Here is a 25,080-nt window from a genome sequence, read left to right as displayed (position 1 = left end):
GGCAGTGTGACAGCAGCAGCTCCCCCCCGGCAGGGAGACCCCCCCTTTGTGGGGTGGGGGTGGGGGGGAAGAGGCCGTGATTGTCCATAGGGGGGGGGTGTTTCCCAAAAATCCCACCCCCCCCCCCGCACCCCCCTAAGCAGGGGGGCCCCGCGCCTTCAGGTCAGGGGCCGAGCGCTGGCGGCGGACGCGAGGAGGGGGGGTCCCCACGGGGGGCGGAAGGGCCCCCCCCGTCCAGGGACCCCCGGCGGGGGCGCCCCGAGGGGGGCGGGGGGGGGGCTGTGCTCGGACGGGGGGGTGGCGGCCCCCCCTCCGCCCCCCCCCCAGGCCACGCGGTGCTGGGGGTTGCTCTTGAAGGGGAAGCGCAGTTTGGAGTCCTGGGGGGCCGCGTTGAAGCGGGGGGGGGCGGCGGGGGGCGGCGGGGGGCTGCGGGCCCCCCCCGGCCATGAGCCGGGCCTGCTCCTGGCGCAGCCAGCGCAGCCGCCCCCGCCGGAACGCCGGGTCCTGCTCCATGAGCCGGCACAGCCGCGCCGCCGCCGCCGACGGGGGCGAGGGGGGGGGGCGACCCCCGGTCTGCGCTGGGCTGGGGGGGGTCCGGGAGGGCGTCCGGGGGGGGCTCCGGGGCGGGGGGCTCGGCCTCGGCATCATCATCCTGTGGGGAGGGGGAGAGAAGGGGGTTAGGGGAGTCTGGGGGGCAAGGAGGGTGTGGAGAAGGTCTGGGGGGCTTGTGGGGCAGGGAAGGGGGGCATGGGGTGGGAGGGATGTGTCTGGGGGGGCCACAGGGTGGGAAGGGGAGGTCCAGGTCACTGTGTGTGGCAGGATCTACATTAGGGGTCCATGGGGCGCAGTAGGGCAGGCTGGGGGATGCCCTAGGTCAGGCTGTGGGTCAGGCACACTGAGGCTCTTTGGGGTGCCGTGGGGTGCCCTAGGTCAGGCTGTGGGTCAGGCACACTGAGGCTCTTTGGGGTGCCGTGGGGTGCCCTAGGCCAGGCTGTGGGTCAGGCTGTGGGTCAGGCACACTGAGGCTCTTTGGGGTGCCGTGGGGTGCCCTAGGTCAGGCTGTGGGTCAGGCACACTGAGGCTCTTTGGGGTGCCATGGGGTGCCCTAGGCCGGGCCGTGGGTGCCAGGGCTCAGCCTGGGGGTGCCCCTCACCAGCGGCAGCGGGATGACTCGCTCCATCTGCCCCACGCGGTCGCGCAGGGCGCGGATCTGCTCGTCCTTGGCGCTGTTCTGCCGCTTCACCTCGCGCAGGATCCCCGCCAGCCTGTCCAGGTGCAGCCGCAGCCCCTCCACCTCGCTCACCTGCTCGCAGGTGCCGCCGCCGCCCTCCTCGTCCTCGCCGCCGCCGCCCACGGCGTCCCACACGTCCCTGGCCACGGCGCGCCAGCCGTCGCGCTCGGTGGGCTCGCGCTTGCCGTGGCGCCGGCACAGCTCGCGCAGCCGCGCCAGGCTCAGCGCCTCCAGCTCGCGCCGCGCCGGCCGCGGCTCCCGCAGGGCCACCTCGAGGCTCAGCTCCCGCACCGCCTGCGCCTTCAGGTCGGCCATGGTCACCCACGAGGGCTGAGGCGAGGGCGAGGACGAGGGCGAGGACGAGGCCGGCGCCGGGGTTGGGGTCGGGGCCGAGGAGCCCCCGCGGCGCCGCTGCGGGATCTGGTAGACACGAAGCGGCTCCCGGCGCTTGCCCGGCGCCGTCAGCGGGAGCCCGGCCCGGCGCAGCACCGAGCGCACGGCGGGCGCCGGCAGCGCCGCGCGCAGGGACGAGATCAGGCGCCAGCCGGCCTCGTAGCAGCGGGGGTCTGCCGTGGGGGGCTGCGGGGGGACACGGGGGGAGCGGGTGGGTGCGTGGAGGGACAGACTGGGGGATGCAGGGGCCGCTCAGGGCAGAGCTCGGGCAGCCGGGGGACGTCCCAAGGGACACCCAGGGGACACTGAGGGGAGGCAAGGGACAGTGGTGACACCCAGGAGCTACCCAAGGGACACCTGTGGGACACCCAGGAACGTTCCTGGGACACCAAAGCGACACAGGCGACCCCCAGACGTACCCACAGAATTCCCAAATTAGCCCCAGCCTCCCCCCCGGGGCCCCTCACCTGTGGCTGCTCCACGGCCTCCTTCTCTGCCGGGGGTTGGTTCTCCAGCTCCTGGAGCCTGGGGCGGGGGGAACACACGGGGTGAGACCCCCAGCCCGTGCCTGGGGGGTTCCCAAGCGCCCCCGAGGGTGCCCCCACCTCTGGAGGCGCATGTCGATGCCCTGCTGCTCCAGCAGCTCCCGCTGCGCCAGGTTCCAGTCCAGGGGGGGCCCGGGGGGAGCCCCCCGTTCCCGCTCCCGCCGCGCCTGCTCCGGGTGCGTGAAGCGGAACACGTGGTTCTTCCCCAAAATGAGGCGGTAGCCTGGGAACAGGGTGGGGAAACAGAGAGGATTTAGGGGAAATCTGGGGACATACGGATTTGGGAGGGTCACGGGGGGTTTTGGGGGGATTTGGGGACGTCAATGAATTGGAGGAAAAATTTGGGGGACACATAGAGATCTAGGGTGGATTTTGGGGGACACAGAGGGATTTGGGGGAACACAGAGAGATTTGGGGGAACACAGAGGGGTTTGGGGCGGGCCCTACCCGACTTGAGCACCACCGGCTCCGTCACCTGCTTCCCGTTGACGTAGGTCTCAGCCCCCTCACACGGCTCCAGCGTCACCACAACTTCGGGGAGGGACAACGAGGGGAGGGTGGGTCACCCCCCTGCTAAGCTGGGGTGGGGGGACCCCAAATCCCACCCCCGACCCCCCAACCCTCCCCCGTCCCGCCGGCACAGGGGGAGCGGTACCTGGGGGGGCCACGGTGACCTGCTCCAGTGCCAGCGTTTGGGGGGGGAGAAAGAGCAATTAGGGGGTGCAGGAAGGGGGCAGGGCAAGGGGGGGCACCCCAAAATCTGGCACCCCCCCTCTGAATTCCGTACCTTCCCCCGAGGGGTCGGGGCAGCTGCGGAACAGGCAGTGCTGCTCCCGGATGAACGGCCCCGACAGCTTGATGTCCACGTCCACCTGGCCCACCCTGGGGAGGCACAGGGCAAATTGGGGGGCCCGAGGCGTCTGGGGGGCCCTGAGGGGTTCAGGAGGGCCCTGGGTGGTTTGGGGGGGCCCCAGCCCCCCGCTCACCTGGTCACACCATCCTTGATGTGGTAGAGGAGGCACTCGGACATCAGCGGGTCCTCGTTGAGGTTCACCAAGTGGGGGGTCTTTTGAGGGGGCAGAAAAGAAACAGCAACCCAAAGTCAGGGTGAGCGGGGTCCTCCCTGGTGGGGGAGAGGCTGTGGGGTTTTGAGGGGCCCCCCCAGCCCCCCTGACTTGCCTTTTTAGGGGAGAAGACGCCAACGGTGCCGCCGTCCTCTCGCAGAGCCACCCCCATCTCAGCCAGCAGCGCCTCCCTGGAGGGCACGGGGGGGTTAGGGGGGCCCAAGGGGGCCTGGGGGGCCCAAGGGTGTTTAGGGGGCAGTGGGGTGGGTGTTGGGCTGGGGGGGGTCCATGAGGGGACTCGAGGGTACATAAAAAGTGTTTGGGAAGCCCGTGGAGGGATCAGGTTTTAGGGGGCCATGAGGGGGGCTGGGGGTGCTGCAGGGAATTTGGGGGGTGGCAGGAGGAAGTTCAGAGGGGCTGTGGGGGTTGAGGAGGGTTTTGGGAGCGATGGCAGGGTTTGGGGCCCCCTCTCACCGCTCCAGCCTCAGGGCCTCCGTCCGCCGCAGCTTCTCCTCCCACGTCTCGTTCAGCTCCGCGATGATCTTCTCCGTCTCCTGGGACAGGGAACGATTTCGGGGGGTCCCCCACCGGTTAGGGGAGGGGGACATGGATCCCCTGGGTCCCTCTGGGGCAGGAGAGGGGCTGGGGGGTGTTTTGGGGTCACCTGCAGCCGCTCCATGGCCTCGGCGGCGCCCAGGGGGGGCTCCGGCTCCGGCCCCCCGTTGAGGGTGGGGTCAGTCCCGGTGGGGGGGGCTGGGGGGGCGGTGTCAGGCAGACCTGGGGGGTTGGCAGGGCTGGCTGTTACCTCCTGCACCACCCCCCCAAACCCCAAATGCCCCCCCCTGCACCACAGCTCTGCCCCCAAGTCCTTCTACACTGTCCCCTAAACCCCCTCTGCCCCCAAACCCCCTCAGCTCTGCCCCCAAATCTCTTCGCTTCCCCCCTATCCCCCAAAACCCTTCTACACCCAACCCCCTCAAAGCTGCCCCCCAAATCTCCCCTCTCTACTCCTCTAAAATCCTCTGCTCCCCAAGTTCCCCTAAATCTGAGCCAAAACTCCCTTAAATCTCTTCCCTAAATCCCCTTAACTCCATCCTCAGCCCCTCAAACTCCCAATAGCTCCCTTCAGCCCCCCCAGCCCCTCACCCTGGGCGCTGAGCAGCTCCTGAGCCCCCCAAACTCCCCCAGCCCCCCAATTCCCCCCCAGCCCCTCACCCTGGGCGCTGAGCAGCTCCTGAGCCCCCCAAACTCCCCCAGCCCCCCAATTGCCCCCCAGCCCCTCACCCTGGGCGCTGAGCAGCTCCCGCAGCCGCGTCACCTCCTCGCGCAGCTCCCGGATCAGCCGCGCGTTCGGGTCCTCGTTGATCACCGCGTGGCACCGGATCTGCTTGGTGCGGTCGGCGTAGCTGGGGGGGGGCCAGGATCAGGGCTGGGAATCCCCCCTAACCCCTGGGCCCCCCCCGGACCCCCCCAAACCCCCCTCCCTCACCGCAGGGTGCTCAGCGTCTCCTCGTAGTTGATGTCGGCTGGGCTCAGCGCCGCGATCATGGCCGTGCGCGAGTTCCCGCCTGCGGGGAGGGGCTTAGTGGGAGCCGGGGACCCCCAAAACCCTCACCGCTCACCCCCCAATCCCCAGCCAGCCCCCACAAACCCACCCAGGTTCTCCTTCAGCAGCCACGTCAGCACCGAGTCCCGGTACGGGATGAAGTCTGGCTTCTTCTTCTTGCTGGTCTGTTGGGGTGGGGAGGACGGAAAGGGGCAGTCATGTGTGCTCCCCCCAAAATGAGGGGACCCCGGAGTTGTGGGGAGACACAACGGGATGTGGGGAGGGGGGTGAGACCCCCTGGCCCCCCAGACTCACGGCCTCGGCCAGGGCGGAGATGACCTTGCCCAGAGTGGTCAGAGACTTGTTGATGTTGGCACCTTCCTGGGGAGGGGGAGAAGGGAGAGGAAGGCTCGGACAGGCAGGGGGGGCACCCCCTCTTTCTGGGGGGTTCTGGGGGTCCCCCTCACCTTGAGGCGGATGCCCTTGGCCCCCGAGGCATCGGCGCGTTCGCTGCCCGCCAGGTCCACCAGGCTGATGCGGCTCACCTGGGGGGGCAGGGGGGGTTGGGGGGGTCTGGGGGAGATTTGGGGGGGGAAATGTGGGGATGAGGGGATTTTGAGGGGTTTCAGGGGATTTCAGGGGGTTGGGGGATTGCAGGGGTGGTTTGAGGGAGCAAAGTGAATTGGGTGGGATTTGGGAGGAGTCTGGGAGGGATGCAGGGGGAATTTGGGGACATTTGCAGGGGACTTGGGGGAAATTTGGGGATATTTCGCGGTGAGTTTGGGGATATGGGGGAATTCAGCAGGGATTTTGGGGTAACTCAGGGGATTGGGGTGGCTCAGAGGAACTTTGGGGGGTCTGGGGTGGATTTTGGGTGGTGACTTGGGGGGGTCTCAGGGTGATTTTGGGGCAGCCCTGACCTTCTCCGTGGTGAGGTCGCTGAGTGGGTCTCGGCGGCGCTGGCTGAACACGATGGTGAACACGGCGTGCGAGCGGCTGCTCGTCTCGTTCATGTTCGTGGCCGCCACCGTCCTGGGGAGGGATTTTGGGGGGGACCCTCAGTGTCTGGGTGGGGTTTGGGGGAACCCTCAGTGTCTGGGGGCCTGGGGGTGCCCCCGTGCCCCCACCTGGCCTTGTTGCCGCTGTCCATGAGGTCGGCGATGTCGGCGAAGGAGGCGACGGCGAGGCGGGACAGGTCCTGCACGTAGGGCCCGAGCAGGGGGTGCTCCCGCACCCGCAGCCCCCCCCGGCTCTTGGGGTTCAGCAGGTCCCGCACACGCTCACAGTAGATCTCCAGGTAGCTCACCTGGGGGGTCCCAACATGGCCAGGGTTGGGGGGTGAACCCCCGAAAGGTTGAGGAGAGGAACCCCCAGACTGAGGGTGAGTTGGAAGGTGAGCCCCCAGACTGCTGGGGCAGGGGGACAGCTGAGCCCCCAAAACATTAGGGTAGGGGGCAGATGAACCTCCAAACTGCTGGGGTGTGTGTGTGGGGAGTCTGCAAGGCAGGGGGGTTCAGGATGAACCCCCAAATTACCCACGGGGCATCTGCAAGCCAGGGAGCCCCCCCAATCCCCAAAGCCCCCTCACCTCCACGGAGAAGGAGAGCTCGGGGGACCCCTCCTGACCCCCCAAAGCCCCCTCACCTCCACAGAGAAGGAGAGCTCGGGGGACCCCTCCTGACCCCCCAAAGCCCCCTCACCTCCACAGAGAAGGAGAGCTCGGGGGACCCCTCCCGTGCGACGCGGGTGAACAGATCCTCGCAGAGCTGTGGGCGAGTGGAGCTGAGCCGGGGGGTGTGGGGGGTCCAGCACCCCCCAGAGCCCCCCAGGAACCCCCCGGGCCCCCAGACCTGCGGGATGATGCCGCGCTGCCCGGGCTCCTGCCGCCCCATCATGGTGTAGGACTTGCCGGCGCCGGTCTGGCCGTAGGCCAGGATGCAAACGTTGTAGCCCTCGAAGGCGTGTGCCAGCATCTCCTCCCCGATGTCTTGGTACACCCGGCGCTGTGAGGCGAAGTTGGGGTCCTCCTCCTGCGGGGGGGGTGGGTTAGGGACACCCCAAAACCCCCCGAGCCCCGCCACGCCCCTCCTGGCACTCACCGAGGTGTGGGACCAGTAGGAGTAGTCGAAGGTGAAGTGTTTGGTGCCGTCTTTAGGGAGCTTGGGGTTGGTGATGCCTGGGGTTGGCAGGTGGAAGCAGGTTGGGGGGACCACCCCGACATCGCTGTCACCCCCCCGTGCCCCCCTCACCCCCCCCATCACCGTCACCCCCCCCAGAGCCCTCTCAGTTGCTATTTTTAGCCCGGCGGCAGCTGGTCCTCCAGGCCAGGAGCCAGCACGGGACAAGGACGGGGATCGGAGGGGGGTCCCCCCCGCCCCGTGGGGGTGTCCCCCCTCCCGCCGGGGACCCCCTCCCACGCGAGCCCCCACTCACACGTGGTGTTTCCTCGCATCTGGATGACGCACTTGGCCTGGCGGCTGCTCTCGCGGGCGCTGAAGGGCCGGACTCTGACCGCCACCTTCACCGAGGCGCCCGCCATGCCCGTCACGGCGTCACCCTGTCGCGACACAGGGACGTCACGCTCCCCCCAGAGCCCCCCCACGGGGTGTGGGGGACCCCCACCCACCCCCACCCACCAGTGACGTCCCGGCCGGACCCACGGGGAGGAAGGGGGGGGCCGGATCCGTGTCCCTCCCTCACTCCTGGCCAAGGAGAGCCCTAAAAATAACCCGGGGCGGTGCCACAGGGGGGGCGGGGGGGGGAAAAGAGCCCCCCCAAACCCCTCCCCAGCCCCCCCGAAGTACAGGCAGCACCTTGGGAGGGTCAAAGGTCAGGGATGGGGGCAAAGGTTGGGGCTGGGGGGAGAGAGGGAGGAAGAGGGGGATGAGGAGCCCCCCTGCAATCCCCCCTGTCCCCAGGTGACCCCAGGTCAGGGTAAACAGCACGTGACAGCCCCTGCCCGTCAGCGAGCCACCCAAAATGGGGTCTCCCACCCCCCTCAGGCCTCAGCCTCCCCCATGGAGGTCAAAGGCTGTGACCCCACGACCCCGTGGGACCCCAGTGCCGGGATCAGCCCCCTACAGCTCCCCCAAACTGCCCCTACACCCCTGACACCCCCCTAAAGCCCCCTAACAGCTCACCCAAACCTGTTCCTCAGGCCCCTGAGCAAACAAGCTCCCTGCCTATCCCTGTAAAACAGCCCCTACACATCTATGGCACCCCCTAAACCTGCCCCCCCGAGAGACCCGCAAACCACCCAATAATCCCCTTAAATTTACCCCGTGAGCCCCTTAGACCCACTTCCTACACCCCTGAGACCCCCCCAGAGCCCCCCTCTACCTGCTCCTATGCCCCTGGGACCCCCCAGAACCCCGTTATAGCCCCCCTAAACCTGCCCTTACACCCCTGGGAACCCCCAGAACTGCCCTATAGCCCCCCTAAACCTGCCCCTACACCCCTGGGACCCCGGCTACACCCGCTCCCAGAGACCCGAGAGACCCTAAACCTGCCCCCACCCCCTCGCGACCGCCAGCCCACCTGCCCAGCAGTGCCTCATGCCCCCGGGCCGGGACCCCCGGGCCCGTCGCGGTCCCGCCCGGTGCCCCCGGGCCCGTCGCGGTCCCGCCCGGTGCCCGCCCGGTGCCCGCCCGGTGCCCCCGGGCCCGTCGCGGTCCCGCCCGGGGCTCGGCGGCGGCTCCGGCGCTGCGGCCGCGCCCGGGCCCGGGGGGCGGGGCCTGGCGTGAGGGAGGGGGCGCGGGGCCACGCCCCCACTTAAACGGGTAACGAAGGTAAAGGTTCTTAAAGGGGCAGCGTGGGGCAGGTGGGGCCACGGCCGGAGCGGATTTTCCCGCCTTTGGCCGTTCGTAATTGTCGCGTTTTCTTCTCACATTTTTTTCCCACCTTTTCCTCTCAAGATTTTCACATTTTCCCGCCACATTTTCCCAAGTTTTTCGCTTCACAATTTCCCACCTTTTTCTCTCGCGCTTTTCCCAGCTTTTCCCCTTACGTTTTCCCGCCTTTTCTCCTCCGCTTTTGCCATTTTCCCTTCACACTTTATCCTCCTTTTCTCAATTTTTCCTCATGCTTTCCCCCCTTTTCGCCTCATTTTCCCCCGCACGCTTTTTTCTTCACTCCTTCTTTTCTTCTCTCACTTGCTTTCTGAATCAGTATTTTTGACGTTTTCGAGCAAAAGCATATTTTTGATGGAATTCCGAACATTCCGGCAGACGCGCACAACCCAAGGGAGAGCCTCAAAAACGACGCGCGGCCCCGCCCACACATCGCGGCCCCGCCCCCGTGCGCGCTGACGTCACGCGCCGGCGGCGCTGCCGGCGCTGGCCCCCGGCGGGCGGGAAGATGGCGGCGGGCGGCGGGGGCGGGGGCGAGGGCGGCGGCGGCCGCGGCCCTGAGGCGGCAGGTGGGGCCGGGGGGGCCGGGGCGGGGCCGGGGGGCGGGGAGGGGGGGTGTGTGGGGCGGGGAGGGGGGGCTGTGGGGCGGGGATGGAGGGGTGCCGGGAGGTGGGGCTGAGGGGGAGATGTGGGGTGTCTGGGGGGGCGTATGGGTCTACCAGGGGGCTGGGGTTGGGGGGATATAGGGCAGGGATGTGGGGTGTCATGGGGTGGGGATGTGGTGGGATTTGGGGCAGGGATGTGGGATGTCATGGGGCAGGGATAGGGGATGCTGTATGATAGGGATGTGGGATGGGATGGAATGGGATGGGATGGGATGGGATGGGATGGGATGGGATGGGATGGGATGGGACGGGATGGGATGGAGAGGTTGTGGGGTGCTGTAGGATGGGGGATGTGATGGGATGTTGGGGGGCTGAGGGCCCCGGGGTGTGGGGCAGGGGTGCTGAGGATGGTGATGATGTCCTGGTCCCACTTCCCCCCATGTCCCCTCACCCCATCACCTGTTTTTTGGGGGATGACCCCTGTCCCTGCAGGTCCCAGCCCTTCCTGTGCCCCCCGAGGGGAGCCCTGAGGGCCCCGCACGCCCCCCGAGATGAGCAACAAGGACCCCCCCGAGGTCTCTGGTAAGGGGAAGGGGACACACGGGGGGACACAGGGGACGGGGACACACACAGGGGGGACATTCACTGCTCCCCCTGGCAGAGAGGAGCCACCTGAAGGTTTTCCTGCCCCGGAAGCTGGTGGAGTGTCTGCCCAAATGCCCCGTCCTGCCCAAGGAGCAGCTGCGCTGGAACACCAACGAGGTGGGAGGGGTATGGGGGGGACATGGGAGGGACATGGGGGGACGTGGGGACATGGAGGACATACAGAAGGGTATGTGGGGCAGGGGAAGGGGGCAGGGAAGGGGTGCAGGTAACATACATGAGATGTGGGGATATGGGAGGGGGTGTGGGGGCACAGGGAAGGGACACTGAAGAGACAGCGGGAGTGGGTTGGCTGGGGACAGGGGGGACATCAGGATAGTGGGGTCAGGGACGATGAGAACAGTGTGGCAGCAGGGGTGGAACAACAGGGTGACACAGTGGGGGGGACAGGAGGTGACGTGTGACACAAACGGGCCACGTCCCCCCTTCCTCCCCCCAGGAAATCGCCTCGTACCTCATCACCTTCGAGAAACACGACGAGTGGCTCTCGTGCTCCCCCAAAACCAGGTGGGGGGGCCGTGGGGTGCCCCGGGCGGTGTCCTTGGGGGGCTGGGGGTGCCATGGAGGGGCTGTGGGTGCCCTGGGGGTGCCGGGGGGTACCTGACCGCTGTGCAGGCCGCAGAATGGGTCGGTGATCCTCTACAACCGGAAGAAGGTGAAGTACCGCAAGGACGGGTACTGCTGGAAGAAGCGCAAGGATGGGAAGACGACACGTGAGGACCACATGAAGCTGAAGGTGCAGGGGGTGGAGGTAGGAGGAGGGGGGGGCCCCAAAACACACCTCTCCCCCGAAAACACCTGGCACCCTGAAAAAATGCCCCCGCGCTCCCCCATAAAACAGTGTCTGGTTTGGGTGTGGGGAGCAGGGAGGGACTGCACAAGGAGGGGCTTGAGGGTGTCAGGGCACACAAAGGGGGGATCTGGGGGAGCTGAGTACCCTCAAGGGAAGGTTTTGGGCTGCTGGGGACCCCCAGGGGCGTGGTTTAGGATGTCCAGGATCCCCAGCTATGTGTTTAGGGATGTTGGGAAACCCCTCAGTTGGTGGTTTGGTGGTGATGGGGACCCTCAGGGGGCAGTTTGGAGGTGTCAGGCTCCCCCAGCCAGGCAGCTGAGGGTCTGACCCCCTCACCTGGTCATTTGGGGATGTGAGGGCCTCCCCAGCGGGGGTCCAAAGGCTGGTTTGTGGGTCTCGTCAGGGCGGGAGGATCCCCCAATTTGTGCTGTCCCCCCAGTGCCTCTACGGCTGCTACGTCCACTCCTCCATCGTGCCCACCTTCCACCGCCGCTGCTACTGGCTGCTGCAGGTAAGGGGGGGGCACAGGGACCCCCCCCGCCGCCCCCAGGCTCCCCCAGCCCCCCCGACCCTGTCCGTGTCCCCCCCAGAACCCCGACATCGTCCTGGTTCACTACCTGAACGTGCCGGCCATGGAGGAGTGCGGCCGCCCCTGCGCCCCCCCCCCTCTGCAGCCCCCCCCTCTGCACCCCCCCGATCTGCGCCGCCACCGCCGACCCCCGAGAGTGGCTCAAGTGGTCCCAGGAGGAGCTGGTGGCCCAGCTGCGCCCCATGTGTGAGTGGGGACATCCCGAAACCTTCCCTGCGGGATTCTACCCCCGGGCCTTGGGGTGAAACGGGGCTGTGGGAACGGGGCAGGGGGGAACTGGCTCTTCTTGGGGGGGCTGGAGGAGGGACACCCTAAAACTTCTTTTTTGGTGTGTTTGTTCTCCAGCTTTTGCTCAGAGTGAAGTGAGGCTGGGGAGGACACCCCACAACTCTTTTTTTGAGAGATTTTGCTCCTGTTTTCCCACAGGATGTAGTTGGGGTGGCAGGGGAGGTGTGGCTATTTGGGGGGTGGGGGGGTGGGTAGGGGGACACCCCCCCATCCGCTTTCCTGAGGGATTTTGCTCCCCTTCTCCCGCAGTCCACGGGGTGAAGTGGGGCTGCGGGAATGGGGGGGCCCCCCCCGGGCTGTCCCTGGAGCAGCTGGTGCAGCACGTCCTGGAGCGGCACCAGGCCCGGCCACCCCCCCGCACCCACGCCTGCCTCTGCGCCGGGGGGCTGGGTGAGACCCCCAACCACCCCCGGGCACCCCTACCACCCCTGGGCACCTCGGACTGTCCCCGGGACACCACAGTGCCCTGGGACCCCACTGGGACTCCCTGGGGCACCTCCAACCCTGTGGGACCCCCAAACCCCTGGGGATCCCCACTGGGACTCCCAAACTCCCTGAGACCTCTCCGAACCACTCCTGGGGAAAACTTTTGAACCCTTCCTGGGATCCAGAACCCTCCCTGAGACCCCCCCAAACCCACTGGGACCTTCTCTAATCCTCCTAGGGACCCCCTGAACCGCCTTGGGACCCTCCCAACACCTTGGGACCCCCCAAACCCTCCCTTGGACCTCCTTGGGACTGCCCTGAACCCCTGGGGACACTCCCCACTTGAACCCCCCTCGGGACCCCCAAATCTCATTGGGACGCTCCCAAATTCCCCCTGAACTCCCCTTGGGACCCCGAAATTCCCCCGGGGCCCTTCCAAATACCCCCTGTCCCTCTCTAACGTTGCCCCCCCTTGCCCCCCACAGGCACCCCTGGCCACAAGTGCGGCAGCACCAAGCACCGCATCATCTCCCCCAAAGTGGAGCGGGGGGGCGGGGGGGGCGTGCCGGGGGACGCCCCCAAACCCGCCCCCTCCTCCCCCGACACCACCCAGCCCTCCCCCGGCCTGGGGGGGGGCGCGGCAGCCCCCGAGGGGCCCCGAGGTGGCCCCGCGTTCCCCCTGCCCCTGCTGGTGGTCAGCAGCCTGGGGGGGGGCGCGGCGCCGGGGGGGCCCGAGCAGCCGCTGGGCCTGACCCCCAGCCAGCACCTGGTGACCCCCGAGGGCACCTGCCCCACGGCGCCGCCCCCCCCCGCCGCCTTCGACCCCGACTGCTTCCTCAACAGCCCCCGCCGCGGGCAGACCTATGGCTGCGAGGCCGAGGCCCCCCCCGGCGCGCCCCCCCCCGCCCCCCGCGGTGCCCCCAAAACCGGGGGGGGGCCAGGAGGAGGAGGAGGAGGAGGGAAAACCGGGGGTGGTTCTCCAGGACCCCCCTTGCGAGCTCAGCGTGGCCCCCCCACAGCACCCCTTCCCCCTGCCCTTCCCTGAGCTGCTGGGGGGGGATGCCGGGGTCCCCCCAAACCCGCGCGGGGTCCCCCCCGACCCCCACGAGCCGCCCCCCACGCCCCACCCTCCTCCTTCCCCCCCGGCCCCCCTCACCGACCCCCCCGTGGCCATCACCGACTTCTCCCCAGAGTGGTCCTACCCCGAGGTGAGCGCTTCGAGGGGTATCACCCCCCCAGCGACCCCCCTCGTGTCCCCAGCGACCCTCGGTGACCCCCCGTGTCCCCCCAGGGCGGGGTGAAGGTGCTGATCACGGGCCCGTGGGGGGACCCCGGCGCCTACTCCTGCCTCTTCGACCGCACCTCGGTCCCGGCCGCGCTGGTCCAGCCGGGCGTCCTGCGCTGCTACTGCCCCCGTGAGTGTCCCCGAGGGGGGGGACTGGCTGGGAGCCCCCCCTGGGGCTGACACCCCCCGTGTCCCCCCGCAGCCCACGAGGCCGGCGTGGCCGCCCTGCGCGTGGCCTGTCCCCCCCGGCTGCTCACGGCCGCCGCCCCCTTCGAGTACCGGGCACGGGGGGCCGTGAGGGGCCCCCCCGGGACACAGATGGACTGGCTGGCGCTGGATGGTGAGTGGGGACCCCCGAGAGGCACCCCCAGGGTGGGGGGAGCACCTGGATTCCACCTGGATTGGGGCCGGAGGGGCTGGGGTGACTCCATCTGGGGCTGGGGGTGCGTGGGGAGCTTAAAGGGGGGGCTTTGTGTTCCCATCCTCAACCCTGACCCCCCCTCCCCCAGAGACCCAGTTCCGTCTGTCCATCCTGGAGCGCCTGGAGCAGCTGGAGACACGGCTGGGGGCCCTGCCCCCCCCCGCGCCCCTCCCCTCCCCGCGGGGGGCCCCCTCCGACCCCCCCCCGGAGCAGGTGAGCCCCTCCCCAACACCTGGGGTCCCTCATGGCCCCCGAAGACCCTTAGGGTCCCCTTGTGTCCCCTGCTGTCCCCTGTGTTCTTCTGTGTCCCAAGTGTCCCTTGATTTCTCTGAAATCCTCCTACATCCCCTGGTGCCCCCAGTGTCCCTTGGTGTCCCTGAGCGCCTCCTGATGTCCCACATGTCCCCTTACCTGCCGCTCCCCATAGCCTCTGTTGTCCCCAGAGTCCCTTCCCCACACCCTGTGCCACCCTCCCCTGCTGTCCCCTGACATTTGCCCCCGGGGGCAGGGGCCGGGCTCATCCTTCGAGGCGCGGGTGGTGGCCGTCTGCGAGGCCATGATGGCGCGGCCGGGCTGGCCGGGGCCGTCGCCGGGGCCGTCGGCGCTGGCCCACGGGGCCACGTTCCGCGGGATGACGCTGCTGCACTTGGCGGCCGCCCAGGGCTACGCCGGCCTGGTGGAGGCACTGCGGCGCTGGAGGTGAGCGGGGACCCTGGGCCGGCTGGCCCCGAGGAGATGGTGACACCCACCCACGTCCCCAGGGGGAGGTGACACCCATCCGTGTCCCCTCCTGTCCCCGCAGGGCGCTGGCAGTCGACAGCCTGGAGCTGGAGCAGGAGATTGACCCTCTCAACGTGGACCATTTCTCCTGCACCCCACTGGTGAGATAGTGGGGACAGTGGGGGCACGGTGGTGGCTCAGGCAGGGATGGCGGTATGAAGGGTGGCCCCTCGGGACAAGGGGCCCCTTGGGGTTATGGGGCCGCTGGTGACAGGTGCCACCCCGTCCCCAGATGTGGGCGTGTGCCCTGGGGCACCGGGAGGCGGCAGAGCGGCTGTGCCGCTGGGACCGGCGGGCACTGGCCGTCCCTGACACCCTGGGGCGGCTGCCGCTGGCCCTGGCACGTGCCCGTGGCCACCTGGCCCTGGTCACCCGCCTGGAGGAGCTGCAGATGTCACCGGTGTCCCCGCGCTGTCACCTGCCCGGCCTGCGTGTCCCCTCCCCGCTCTCAGCCAGCCCTGACACAGGTACGGCCCCGGCACTGTGGCCCCTCCTTGGCATCGTGTTCCCTCCCTTTTCCCTGTTACTGTGTCTCTCTCTGTCCCCTGTCACCGGGCCTCTTTGTGTCCCCAGGTGTCCCCAAGTCCCCTCTCCGTGTGCCCTGTCCCCCACTCTTGTGTTTCATGTCCATCCCTGTGTCTCCTGTCCTTCTGTGTCCCCTGTCCTCCCCAGTCCCTTTGTGTCCCCCGGTGTCCCCACAGTGCTCCCCAACCCCTCCCCAACCCCTGCATGTCCTCTCAGGGCTACAGCCCCCCAATGTCCCCCCCGTCCCCAGGGCTGAGCACGGCCAGCAGCCTGTCGTCCCCGTCGGGACTCTCGGAGGGTCCCAGCTCCGTCCCGCTGCCCCCCGGCCCCCCCGGCCCCCCCGAGGACGAGAGCTGGGGGGTGGCTGTGCCCCCCAGCCCCCCCGAGGATGCCCTGGCCGCACCCACCGACATCCTGCAGGTAATGGGGAACCCCAAGGAGGGAGACACCCGGGGCTGGGGACCCCTCCAGAGCTGAGGACCCCTGGTGCCACGGGGTCCCGCTGTCCCCTGTGCCCCCAGGCCGAGGTGGTGACGCTGGCGCGACAGATCATCGAGGCCACCCCCGAGCGCATCAAGCAGGAGGCGCCGGGGGGGCCGCCGGGGGCACTGGGAGCGCTGGGAGCGGCGGGGGGGCCGGCGGGGGGGCCGGCAGGGACCCCAGGGACCCCTGGGGGGCTCAGCGCTGCCATGGCCTGGCTCGCCACGTACCTGGAGAGCGTTGATCGTCCCCCGGCGCCCCCCCACAGGTACCCCCCGCGGGTGGGGAGGTGTCCCTGGGACTTGTGGCACCCTGATATCCCCACGAGGGGGGGTCTCCTGCGTCCTGGAGCACCCCAGTATCAGTGGGGGGTCACCCACATCCAGCAGCACCCCAGGATGCTCTGGGAGGGACCTCTCATGGCCTGGGACACCCCAGTATTCCATTGGGAGGGTCCTCTGGGTGTTTGGACACCCCAATGTCCTTGTGGGGGGGGGGTCCCTTACATCCTGTGACATTCCAGTGTACCCGTGGTGGGGGGGGTCTCCCACATCCTGCAACACCCCAATGTCCCATTGGGGGGGGTATCTCCTGGGTCCTGGGACACCCTGATATTCTCATGGTTCCCCATGCTCTGTGACACCAGATATCTCCCTGGGTGAGGGGGTGTCTCTCACATCCTCTGCCCCCCCATGGGAGGGTGCCAGGCCTCCCCCCTGACCTCCCTGTGTCCTGTGTCCCCCCCAGGGCAGACGCTGCCCCACGGGGGTCCCCAGGGGTCCCTGAGCGGCCGCCCCCCCCGTCGGCCGTGGGCTGGGCCGAGTTCCTGAACGCCTCGGGGGGGGCTCGGGGCGAGGGGGGGGCCGTGGCCCTGCTCACCCTCAGCGACCAGGAGCAGCACGAGCTCTACGAGGCCGCACGCCTCGTCCAGGGCGCCTTCCGCAAGTACCGGGTGTGTAACCCCCCCCCCGACACCCCAAAGCCCCCAGGGCCCTCCCAGCCACTCCCCCTGGCCACACTGACCCCCCTTTGACCCCCCAGGGCCGGAGGCTGAAGGAGCAGCAGGAGCTGGCGGCCGCCGTCATCCAGCGCTGCTACCGCAAGTACAAGCAGGTACCGAGGTGTGGGGGGGACCCCAAAACCCCCATGGGCTCCCCTGGGCACCACCCAGGTCCCCCAGAGCCCCCCTAACCCTCTCTCTCTGCCCCACAAGCTGACCTGGATTGCTCTGAAGGTAACAGGGTTGGGAGTGGGGGCCCCCGATTTGGGGGACCATCTTGGGGGGCTCCAGACACCTGGGTCCCCTCAGCCTCGAGGGGTGTATGGTGTTGGGGGGAGCTCGGGGAGGGTACCTGGATGTTGGGAGAGCACCTGGACATTAGGGTCCTTGTCTGAGGGCCCCGTGACAGTGGGGTGACACCGGGGTCCCTGTTTGGGGGTGCTGTGGCATTGAGATCTGTCTGGAGTGCTGTGACACCGGGGTGACACAGGTCCTGACTGGGGTGCTGTGACATTGAGGTGACATTGGAGTCCCTGTTCGGGGTGCTGTGACCCCGGGGTGCCCCGTGGGTGCTGAGGGCTGTCCCGTGTCCCCCCCAGTTTGCCCTGTTCCAGCGGATGACGCAGGCCGCCATCCTGATCCAGAGCAAGTTCCGGAGCTACGCGGAGCAGAAGCGGTTCCAGCGGCGCCGGCGCGCGGCCGTGCTCATCCAGCAGCGCTTCCGCAGCCTCCGGCAGCACCGGTGGGGACTGGGGGAACCGGAGGGACTGGGGACACTGGGGGCACTGGGGACTGGGGCGTTGGCGTCTGGGGACACCAGGCACTGGGGACAGAGGGGTCCTCACCCTCCTCTCCCTTTTTCCCCAGGAGCACCTTCCTCACCCTCAAGCAGGACCAGGCGGCCCGGAAGATCATGAGGTTCCTGCGGCGCTGCCGCCACCGGTGCGGGAACATGGGGGGACAAAGGGACATGGAGTGGGAGGACATGGGGCTGAGGGGTGTCACACGGGTGTGGGTGGACACAGGTGACACTCTAGAGAGCCTGGGGACAGGTGACACTGTGGGGGAGACCCTTAGTAGAGCCTGACTCCCCCAACCTCATGTTCCCTTCCCCAGGATGGAGGAGCTGAAGCAGAACAAGGAGGTGGACAGTTTACAGACGCGAGGCCTGGCCTCGTGACCCCCCCACGGGGGACCCAGGCATGGGGGGGCTCCACCCCCCCCACCACAGGGGACCCAGGCAACAGGGGGGCTCCCCTCCCTGGCCCCCCCCAGGCTTTGCCGTGTGTCCGGGTCTCCCAGGGGGCCCGTGGGGAGGGGAAGGGGGGGCAGAGCCATCCCACACCCCTCCCCACATGCCCCTGTCCCTGCCCCGCATGCCCCACTCCCCCCCAGCCCCGTGTGGGCTGTTTGTACAAAGTTCCATTAAAGCCGAGGAAGCGGGAAAGAAAGACCTGATACGTGTGTGTGTGTGTGCGGGGGGACACGGGCCGCGGGCCGGGGGGAGACTGGGGAGGACACGGGCGGGGGGGGACGCGGGGCCCCTCCGGTGCCCTTTTAAAGGCAGGCCACGCCCCTTCTGACAAGGCCCCGCCCACTCCCTGCCCGTTCACGAGAACGCCTCTCCCTTCCCCGAAGCCACGCCCCCAGCGGTGACGCAGCACGCCGGGGGCGTGGCCCGCCGCCCCGTCGCAAGATGGCGGAGCTGGATCTGCTGGGCTCCATCCTGAGCTCCATGGAGCGGCCGCCCGCGGCAGCCGATGGCGAGACGCGGCGCCGGGCGCGGGGTCAGTGGGGCCGGGGGGGCGCGGAGGCACCGGGAGGACCGAGCGGGCGGGGTGGGAAGCGGCGGCTGCGGCGGGAGGTGGCGGAGGGGGGGGTGAGAAGAGGGCGGTGCGTCCTGGCCCTTCGCCCTCAGCCCCCCCACCGACATCCGCGCTCACGCGTGGCCACGCCCCCCTCGGGGATGGCTCCGCCCCCTCGCTCCACTGATTGACTGGGGTTCCCACCAGGCCACGCCCTTTAGCCGAACACTGCTGTGGTGCCGGCCCCGCCCGCGGCCCCGCCCCCAGACCCATCGAGAGCCCCCCCGGAGGGTCCTTGGGGGGGTCTTGTGGAATCCCGGGCGTCCTGACCCCCCCTCCGTGCTCCCCCAGAACAAGCCGCTCGCGTGAAGAAGCTGCAGGAGCAGGAGAAGCGCCAGAAAGTCGAGTTCAGGAAGAGGGTGAGTTCCCCCCCAGCCTCTGCGGGCACCTGAGTGCCCCCCAATGCCTGGGCCCTCCCCGACCACCCGTGTCCTTCCCAGATGGAGCAGGAGGTGTCCCAATTCATCCAGGCCAGTGGGGAGCCCCGGCGCCGCTTCCAGCCCATGAACAAGATCGAGAGGAGCATCCTGTGAGGGGGCACTGGTGGCACTGAGAGGGCAGTGGGTGGGGCACTGGTGGCACAAGGAGGGCAGTGGGGGGCTGCTTTGGACACTGAAGGGGCAATAGAGTGGGACTTTGTACACGGGGAGAACACTGGGGACACTGAGGGGGTACTGGGGACCCCAGGGACATGGGAGTGGGTGGGCCACTTGGGAGGATACTGGGGACACTGGCGGGATGTGGGGGGCACTGCAGGGCAATACTGGGAATGCTGGTGGACAGTGGCGACGTGGGGGCAGGACAGAAGCAGCCCCGGGTGGCAGCTCCATCCTGGGGCAGTCGGGAACCCTCAAGGGGAAGGAGGGGACAGCTGGGGACATGTCCTGTGTTCTCCAGGCACGACGTGGCCGAGGTGGCCGGGCTGACGTCCTTCTCTTTCGGGGACGACGAGGACAGTCGTTATGTCATGGTGTTCAAAAAGGTGGGGACGGGGAGGGACGGGGGGGACACCTGTCAGTGTCCCCAGGAGTTCTGGGAACAGGGGAGACATGGAGGGAGGTGGGAGAGGGGGGGACACAGGGTGACATCTTAGGTGTCCCCAGGAGTTCTGGGAACAGGGGAGACATGGAGGGAGGCGGGAGAGGGGAGGACACAGGTGTGTGTTCTTAGGTGTCCCCAGGAACACGAGGGGAGGTGGGAGGAGGGGGTACAGGGGGTGACACTGTGGGTGTCCCCAGGAGTTCGCACCGTCGGACGAGGAGCTGGACGCGTATCGGCGGGGGGAGGAGTGGGACCCGGCCCTGGCTGAGGAGCGACGCCGCCTCCGGGTAGGCGGGGCTTAGAGCACACAGGCGGGGCTTAGTGATATGGGGCAGGGCTTAAAAGGGCAGGGGTGAGGCTGGTCTTGGCCGGAGGGGTGTGGTTTGAGCTGACACCGGGGGTGTGGCCTATGTGGGTGTGTTGGGGTTGGGCCCCACCCAGGGCCCCTCCTTTTGCCCTGAGTGGGTGGGGTTTGTTGTAAAAGGGGGTGGGGCCATGGGCAGGTCTTTGTGCTGATGCCCCTCCCTCAGGAGTTGGCGGCGCAGCAGGAGGAGGCGGAGCTTGAGCGCGGCACTGCCCCCCCCGGCCCCCCAAACGACTACAAGGACAAATACCGGCACCTGATTGGCTCTGACGCCGCCAAAGCTGCCGCCCGCACCATGGAGGCCAACAAAGCCTATGGTTGTGGTGAGTGGGGGGCCTGGGGGGGGTCCTGGGGGGCCACAACACCAAGGAAGGAGTGGGGGTGGCCTGGACACCTGGGGGAGCTCTTGGGTGGCCCCCAGAAACTTGGGCTCCCTGTGGGGGTCTGTGGGGATCCTGGGGGGTCCCGGTGGATGTCCCTCTGACCTTCCCTTGCCCCCCCAGTGCCGGTGGCCAACAAGCGGGACACGCGCTCCATCGAGGAGGCCATGAACGAGATCCGGGCCAAGAAGCGGCTGCGGCAGGCGGAGGATGAGGGGGGGGGCTGGGGGGGGCCCCGGGGGGCCCTCGGCGTGATGGGGGGGTGGGGAGGGGGCGCTGCACCCCTGGGGGTATTTAACAGTGGGGGAGAATGATTGTGACACTCGAGAGTGGTGATAAAGCGCTTCAGCTCCTGGCAGGGTCCCTGTGTCTGTTTTGGGGGGGGGCAACCCCATTTCCTGGGGGGGAGTGTGGGGGGTGTGTTTGTGTTCCCCCCTCCCCCAAACCAAACAAACAATGGGCTGGGGGCTCGTGGTGCTTCAGAGTTTATTGAGGCAGTTGGGGGAGCGACCCCCGGTAGGGGGGTCAGGCTGGGTTTGTTGCCCCTCCCCCTCCTACTTGGCTTTGGGGTTCCTGAACTTGCGCCCTGCAAACTTGGCCTTGTCCCCCAGCGCCTCCTCGATCCTGGGGGTCAGTGGGGGGACATGGGGTCAAAGGGGGTGACCCAGAGGTCGGGGGTGGGACATGGGGAACACACAGGGACAAGGACACTCTGGGCAGGGTACATGGGGATGGGCCTGGGGACCCCCTAACTGCCCCCGGGGCCTCCCCCCAGCTCCCTGTGGGGGATGTGAGGACACAGGGTGGGGGGATGAACGTTTGGGGACAAGGATGGGGAGACACAGAGATTTGGGACTGCCTCACCTCATCAGCTGGTTGTATTTGGCCAAGCGCTCGGAGCGACAGGGAGCTCCCGTCTTGATCTGGGGAGACAGAGGGGACATTGAGGGGTGCTGGGGGACACGGGGGGTGACGGGAGACGAGGGGACTCACCTGGCCCGTGCACAGCCCCACCACGAGGTCAGCGATGAAGGTGTCCTCGGTCTCGCCCGAGCGGTGACTCACCATCACCCCCCAGCCGTGGCTCTGGGCCAGTTTGCACCTGGGAAGGGGACACGAGAGGGGACCTGAGCTCGCACGGGGGTCGTGCACAGGGAGCTCAAGGGGCTGCACACAAAGGCTTTGCACAAGGACTCACACCTGGGTGGGTGCAGTGAGGGGGTTTGCACGGGGATTTCTACAGGGATTTGCACGGGGATTCACACCTGGATGGACTTTGTGACAGGGGTGTTGCACAGGGGAGGGTCACACAAGGACTCACACCTGGATGGGCTCGGTGGCAGGGATTTGCACAAGGATCCACAGGAGGACTCACACCTGGATTGACTCAGGGATGGGGATGTTACACAGGGATTTGCACGAGGGGTCACAGGAGGTCTTACATCTGGATGGACTCAGTGACAGAGGTGTTACACGGGGATTTGCACAAGGATTCTCAGGGGGACTCACGCCTGGATGGACTCGGTGACGGAGCCGATCTGGTTGACCTTGAGCAGGAGGCAGTTACACGCCTTCACCTCGGCCGCCTGCGCGATGCGCTTGGGGTTGGTCACCGTCAGGTCATCGCCTACCACCTGGATGTCCACCTGTTTCAGGAAGCTCTTCCAGCCCTCCCAGTCGTCCTGGTCAAAGGGGTCCTCGATTGACACCACTGCAGGGAAACAGCCACCAGTCTGCACCAGTACGGTCCAGTCACCTCTGGTGGTTGGGAGAGGAACAGCAACCACCCTGTGGCCCCAGGCACAGCCCTGTATGAGCCATCAGAGTCCCCACCTGCATTCCCAGTGCCTTCCCCTCCCTCCTGGTGTCCTCCCAGTCCCTTCCAATCCACCCCAGTATCTTCTCAGTGTCTCCCAGTCCCTCTCGGTGTCCCCCCAGTCCCTCCCAGTGTCTCCCTGTGCTTGCCAGTGCCCTCCCAGTTTCATGCCAGTGCTCACCGGGGTAGTCCTTGATGAAGTTCTTGTAGAGCTGCCCCAGCTGCTCCCCAGTGATGAGGCGCTTGGGGTCTGGGGGTGATTTGAAGTCCAGGTCGTACTTGCCCTCCCGGCAGAACTCAGAGGCCGCCACATCCATCCCGATGACCACCTTGTCTGGGTACCCAGCCTGGGCAATGGCCGCTTTCAGCAGCTCCAGAGCTGGAGGGACCCCAACTCAGCACCAGCCACAGGGTGGGGGGAGAGACCCAACCCCCCCCAAACCCCCAATTACCCCCCAAACCTGCACCCCAGGGGGGACAGACACAGGGGTCTGGGCTCAAATCCCCCCACAGGGTCTCCAAAATCCATCCATGCTGACCCTTGACCGAGGGGACTTGGACCCCATGGCCCCCTCAGGGCCCCTCCCCCCCAAGCCAGATGGACCCAGGGCCTCCCCTGCCCTTTCCTGCCCTTCCCCCACTGCCCCATGACCTTTCTCCAGTTACCACTAATTCAGGATGTGACCCCGAAACCCAACCCCGGGGGTGGGAGGGAGGATCCATAAATAGCTCCAAGCCCCCAACCCCTGGGGTAGGGGAGCACCCAGGCCCTCTGGGAGGCAGCCAGGTGTTCCGAGGGCCCCCACCTTCATTGTTCTCCAGGATGTTTGGGGCAAAGCCGCCCTCGTCACCCACGTTGGTGGCGTCTTTGCCGTACTTGGACTTGATGACGGCCTTGAGGCTGTGATAGACCTCGGCGCCGATGCGCACGGCCTCGCGGAACGTCGCGGCGCCCACCGGCAGCACCATGAACTCCTGCATGGCCAGCTTGTTCCCCGCGTGAGAGCCCCCATTGATCACGTTGAAGGCCTGGCCGGGGGGGCCCAATGAGTCTAAAGAGCCCCCCAAGACTCAACCTTGCCCTAAGGGCTTGACAACCCCCTTAAAAACCCAACCAGGTCCCCCAAAGTTCCAATGTCTGCCCAAAGACCCCATGAACTCCAAAAGACTCAACTCCCCCAAGACCCAATCGGGTCCCCCCCGTACCCAAAGACCCTTCCCAAAGACTCAAAGAGCCCCCCAAGAACCAATAAATCACACAATATCCACAAACACAACCAGGTCCCACCAAACCCAACCAACACCCCCCCCAAAACCTTGGTGGGATGCCCCAAAATCCTCCTCAGACATCCACCAACCCCTCCCCAAGACCCATTTGTGCCCCTATAAATCCCCCACTGTGCCCCCAGTCCCTCCTGCTCCTCTGGGGTGTTCCAGGGTACCGGCACGGGCAGGATGAGCTCAGTGTTGCCGGCCAGGTTGGCGATGTGCTGGTACAGGGGGATCCCCTTCTCAGCTGCCCCGGCTTTGCAGACAGCCAGTGAGACCCCCAGGATGGCATTGGCCCCGAATTTAGCTGAGGGACGGGAAGGAGGGGCTCAGTTTGAGGTTTCCCAGGGTCTGGGGGAAGGTGGGGGGGTGAGGGGAGCTCACATTTGTTCTCGGTGCCGTCCATCTCAATCATGAGCTTGTCGATCTTCTCCTGCTCCACCACACTGAGTTTCTGGGGCATGGGGGGAGGTGTCAGCCTCCCACCTGCCCCACAAGTGCCCCCCAATCCTCCCCCACCCCTCTCCTCCCCCACACGTACCTTCTCCACCAGAGCTGGGCCCAGGGTCTTGTTGATGTGATCCACAGCCTTCAGCACCCCTGGGGGGTCAGGGCAGGGGGTGTGACCTCTGACCTTGGGGGTCACCCCCTCCCACCAAACACATGAGGGCGGGAGGTTGGGAGGGACTGACGGGGGAGGGATTGGGGGGGCTGTTGTGTCTTTGGGGCACTGAGATAGGTCTTGGGGGAGGTTTAGAGGATGCAGTTGGGTCTTGGGGGGTTGTTGGGTCATTGGGGGGAGTCCATTGGTTGGGTCTTGGGGGACCCATTTGAGTCCTGGCAGCTCTTGAAGGACCCAGATGGCTCTAGGGGGTGTTGTAGAATCTTGGGGGGTCCAGTTGGACCACTGGGGGGTCATTGGGGAAGTTGGCTCTTGGGGGACCCAGCTGGGTTTTCAGGGACCTTGTTGGGGTCTGCAGGGTTTTGGGGGTCCCTGATTGGTTTTTGGGGTCCCTGGCTGTGGCCACTTCCCCCTCTCCTTCTCAGGTCCAACCTTTGCCCAGGTAGCGACTCTTATCCCCATCCCGGAGCTCCAGGGCCTCGTGGATCCCGGTGGAGGCTCCACTGGGAACTGCCGCCCGGAACCGTCCTGGGGGAGCAGAGGACAGTCAACCCCCAGCCAGGGCCCCCCCATGTCCCCAGCACCCCCTTATCTTCCCTCCACATCCCACCACAACCCTGAAGTTCCTCCAAGTCCCCCCCCAGCCTCCCAACCCCCGTGTCACTCCCCGGCCCCTCTCCGTACCCTTGGCCGTGAACAGATCCACCTCCACCGTGGGATTCCCGCGGGAATCCAGGATCTCCCGGGCCACAATCTTCTGGATGGACATGGCTGCAGTGGAGGGGACCTGGGGGGCAAGGTCAAGGTCAGGGGCGTCCCGGCCTGACCCCAGACCCTGCAGACCCCTCCCCATCTCCCGGGGTAGTGACCCCCGTGTCCAGGTGCCCCGGAGGTGGCCCCACGCCCCCCCCATCCCACGGGGGCCCCCAGTGTCCAGGTGCCCCTCAGAAACCCCCCTCCCCCACCCCCCTCCTGCCCCCCAGAAGGCCCAGAGGGGCCTGGGGCAGGGGCCCCGCAGGGGGTTCCCGGGGGTCCGGGCTCCGCTCACTGGGGTCTGCCTGTGCCTGAGATCTTCCCCTCCCCCACGGGGGTCCCCCGGGACTATTTATCCTCCTCCCCTCGCCCCTCCCCCCCGAAGGGACCGCGGCCAAGTTCAGCCCCCGGGGGGGCCCTGAGTGTCCGGGGCTGGTGGCACTTGACGATGGTCCCTGGGTGTGTGTGACCCCCCCTCCCCACCTTTG

General features: G+C 67.6%; 4 protein-coding genes and 1 long non-coding RNA gene across 8 annotated transcripts; 3 read left to right on the top strand and 2 right to left on the bottom strand.

The window, feature by feature from the left end:
* Nucleotides 1-8: 8 nt before the first annotated feature.
* Nucleotides 9-8,503, bottom strand: KIF1C (kinesin family member 1C). Of its 4 annotated transcripts, XM_051774188.1 has the most exons (23): nt 8,461-8,503; nt 8,317-8,408; nt 7,213-7,336; nt 6,879-6,955; nt 6,630-6,809; nt 6,480-6,545; nt 5,907-6,085; nt 5,700-5,811; nt 5,247-5,324; nt 5,095-5,160; nt 4,889-4,964; nt 4,723-4,801; nt 4,518-4,639; nt 3,898-4,010; nt 3,708-3,787; nt 3,349-3,424; nt 3,156-3,235; nt 2,957-3,051; nt 2,617-2,700; nt 2,230-2,392; nt 2,092-2,149; nt 1,154-1,810; nt 9-652 (listed from the first exon to the last, which is right to left on the bottom strand). In XM_051774188.1, exons 3-23 carry the CDS (start codon nt 7,316-7,318, stop codon nt 164-166), a joined length of 3,036 nt encoding a protein of 1,011 aa, XP_051630148.1. In that variant the 5' UTR covers nt 7,319-7,336; nt 8,317-8,408; nt 8,461-8,503; the 3' UTR covers nt 9-163. The 4 variants fall into 4 exon arrangements, with proteins under 4 accessions (XP_051630148.1, XP_051630147.1, XP_051630146.1 ...); XM_051774187.1 differs by having other exon boundaries at nt 8,317-8,462; XM_051774186.1 differs by lacking the exon at nt 8,461-8,503 and having other exon boundaries at nt 7,213-7,339; nt 8,330-8,445.
* Nucleotides 742-1,249, top strand: LOC127464083 (uncharacterized). Its single transcript, XR_007901149.1, has 3 exons — nt 742-885; nt 930-1,053; nt 1,110-1,249. It is a non-coding gene; the product is annotated as an uncharacterized LOC127464083 (long non-coding RNA).
* A 462-nt stretch (nt 8,504-8,965) lies between the features above and the next one.
* CAMTA2 (calmodulin binding transcription activator 2) lies at nt 8,966-17,933 on the top strand. The gene is given in 25 exon segments (XM_051774185.1): nt 8,966-9,196; nt 9,725-9,814; nt 9,894-9,994; nt 10,335-10,402; nt 10,511-10,646; nt 11,128-11,199; nt 11,279-11,347; nt 11,349-11,463; nt 11,815-11,955; nt 12,477-12,915; nt 12,917-13,199; nt 13,283-13,406; nt 13,479-13,616; nt 13,786-13,910; nt 14,206-14,396; nt 14,500-14,578; nt 14,710-14,944; nt 15,253-15,422; nt 15,524-15,750; nt 16,230-16,434; nt 16,524-16,595; nt 16,696-16,716; nt 17,082-17,224; nt 17,350-17,424; nt 17,599-17,933. Coding segments are annotated over 24 exon segments (3,324 nt in total). The 5' UTR covers nt 8,966-9,196; nt 9,725-9,783; the 3' UTR covers nt 17,663-17,933.
* A 200-nt stretch (nt 17,934-18,133) lies between these two features.
* On the top strand, nt 18,134-20,485 carry SPAG7 (sperm associated antigen 7). The gene is made up of 7 exons (XM_051774196.1): nt 18,134-18,269; nt 18,639-18,706; nt 18,788-18,876; nt 19,245-19,329; nt 19,586-19,675; nt 19,919-20,075; nt 20,256-20,485. Exons 1-7 carry the CDS (start codon nt 18,179-18,181, stop codon nt 20,444-20,446), a joined length of 771 nt encoding a protein of 256 aa, XP_051630156.1. The 5' UTR covers nt 18,134-18,178; the 3' UTR covers nt 20,447-20,485.
* Nucleotides 20,486-20,601: 116 nt separating this feature from the next.
* On the bottom strand, nt 20,602-24,997 carry ENO3 (enolase 3). The gene is made up of 12 exons (XM_051774181.1): nt 24,888-24,997; nt 24,524-24,626; nt 24,272-24,367; nt 23,759-23,817; nt 23,602-23,671; nt 23,391-23,524; nt 22,755-22,977; nt 22,130-22,327; nt 21,642-21,843; nt 21,126-21,234; nt 20,997-21,055; nt 20,602-20,756 (listed from the first exon to the last, which is right to left on the bottom strand). Exons 2-12 carry the CDS (start codon nt 24,606-24,608, stop codon nt 20,687-20,689), a joined length of 1,305 nt encoding a protein of 434 aa, XP_051630141.1. The 5' UTR covers nt 24,609-24,626; nt 24,888-24,997; the 3' UTR covers nt 20,602-20,686.
* Between the last annotated feature and the right edge of the window lie 83 nt (nt 24,998-25,080).

The sequence above is a fragment of the Manacus candei genome, unplaced genomic scaffold, assembly GCF_025592945.1.
Source record: "Manacus candei isolate 608988 ecotype Guabito, Panama unplaced genomic scaffold, ASM2559294v1 h1tg000190l, whole genome shotgun sequence".
NCBI lineage: Eukaryota > Metazoa > Chordata > Aves > Passeriformes > Pipridae > Manacus > Manacus candei.
The sequence above is the reverse complement of the archived record's forward strand: the minus strand, read 5'-3'. Positions and strand labels throughout refer to the sequence as shown.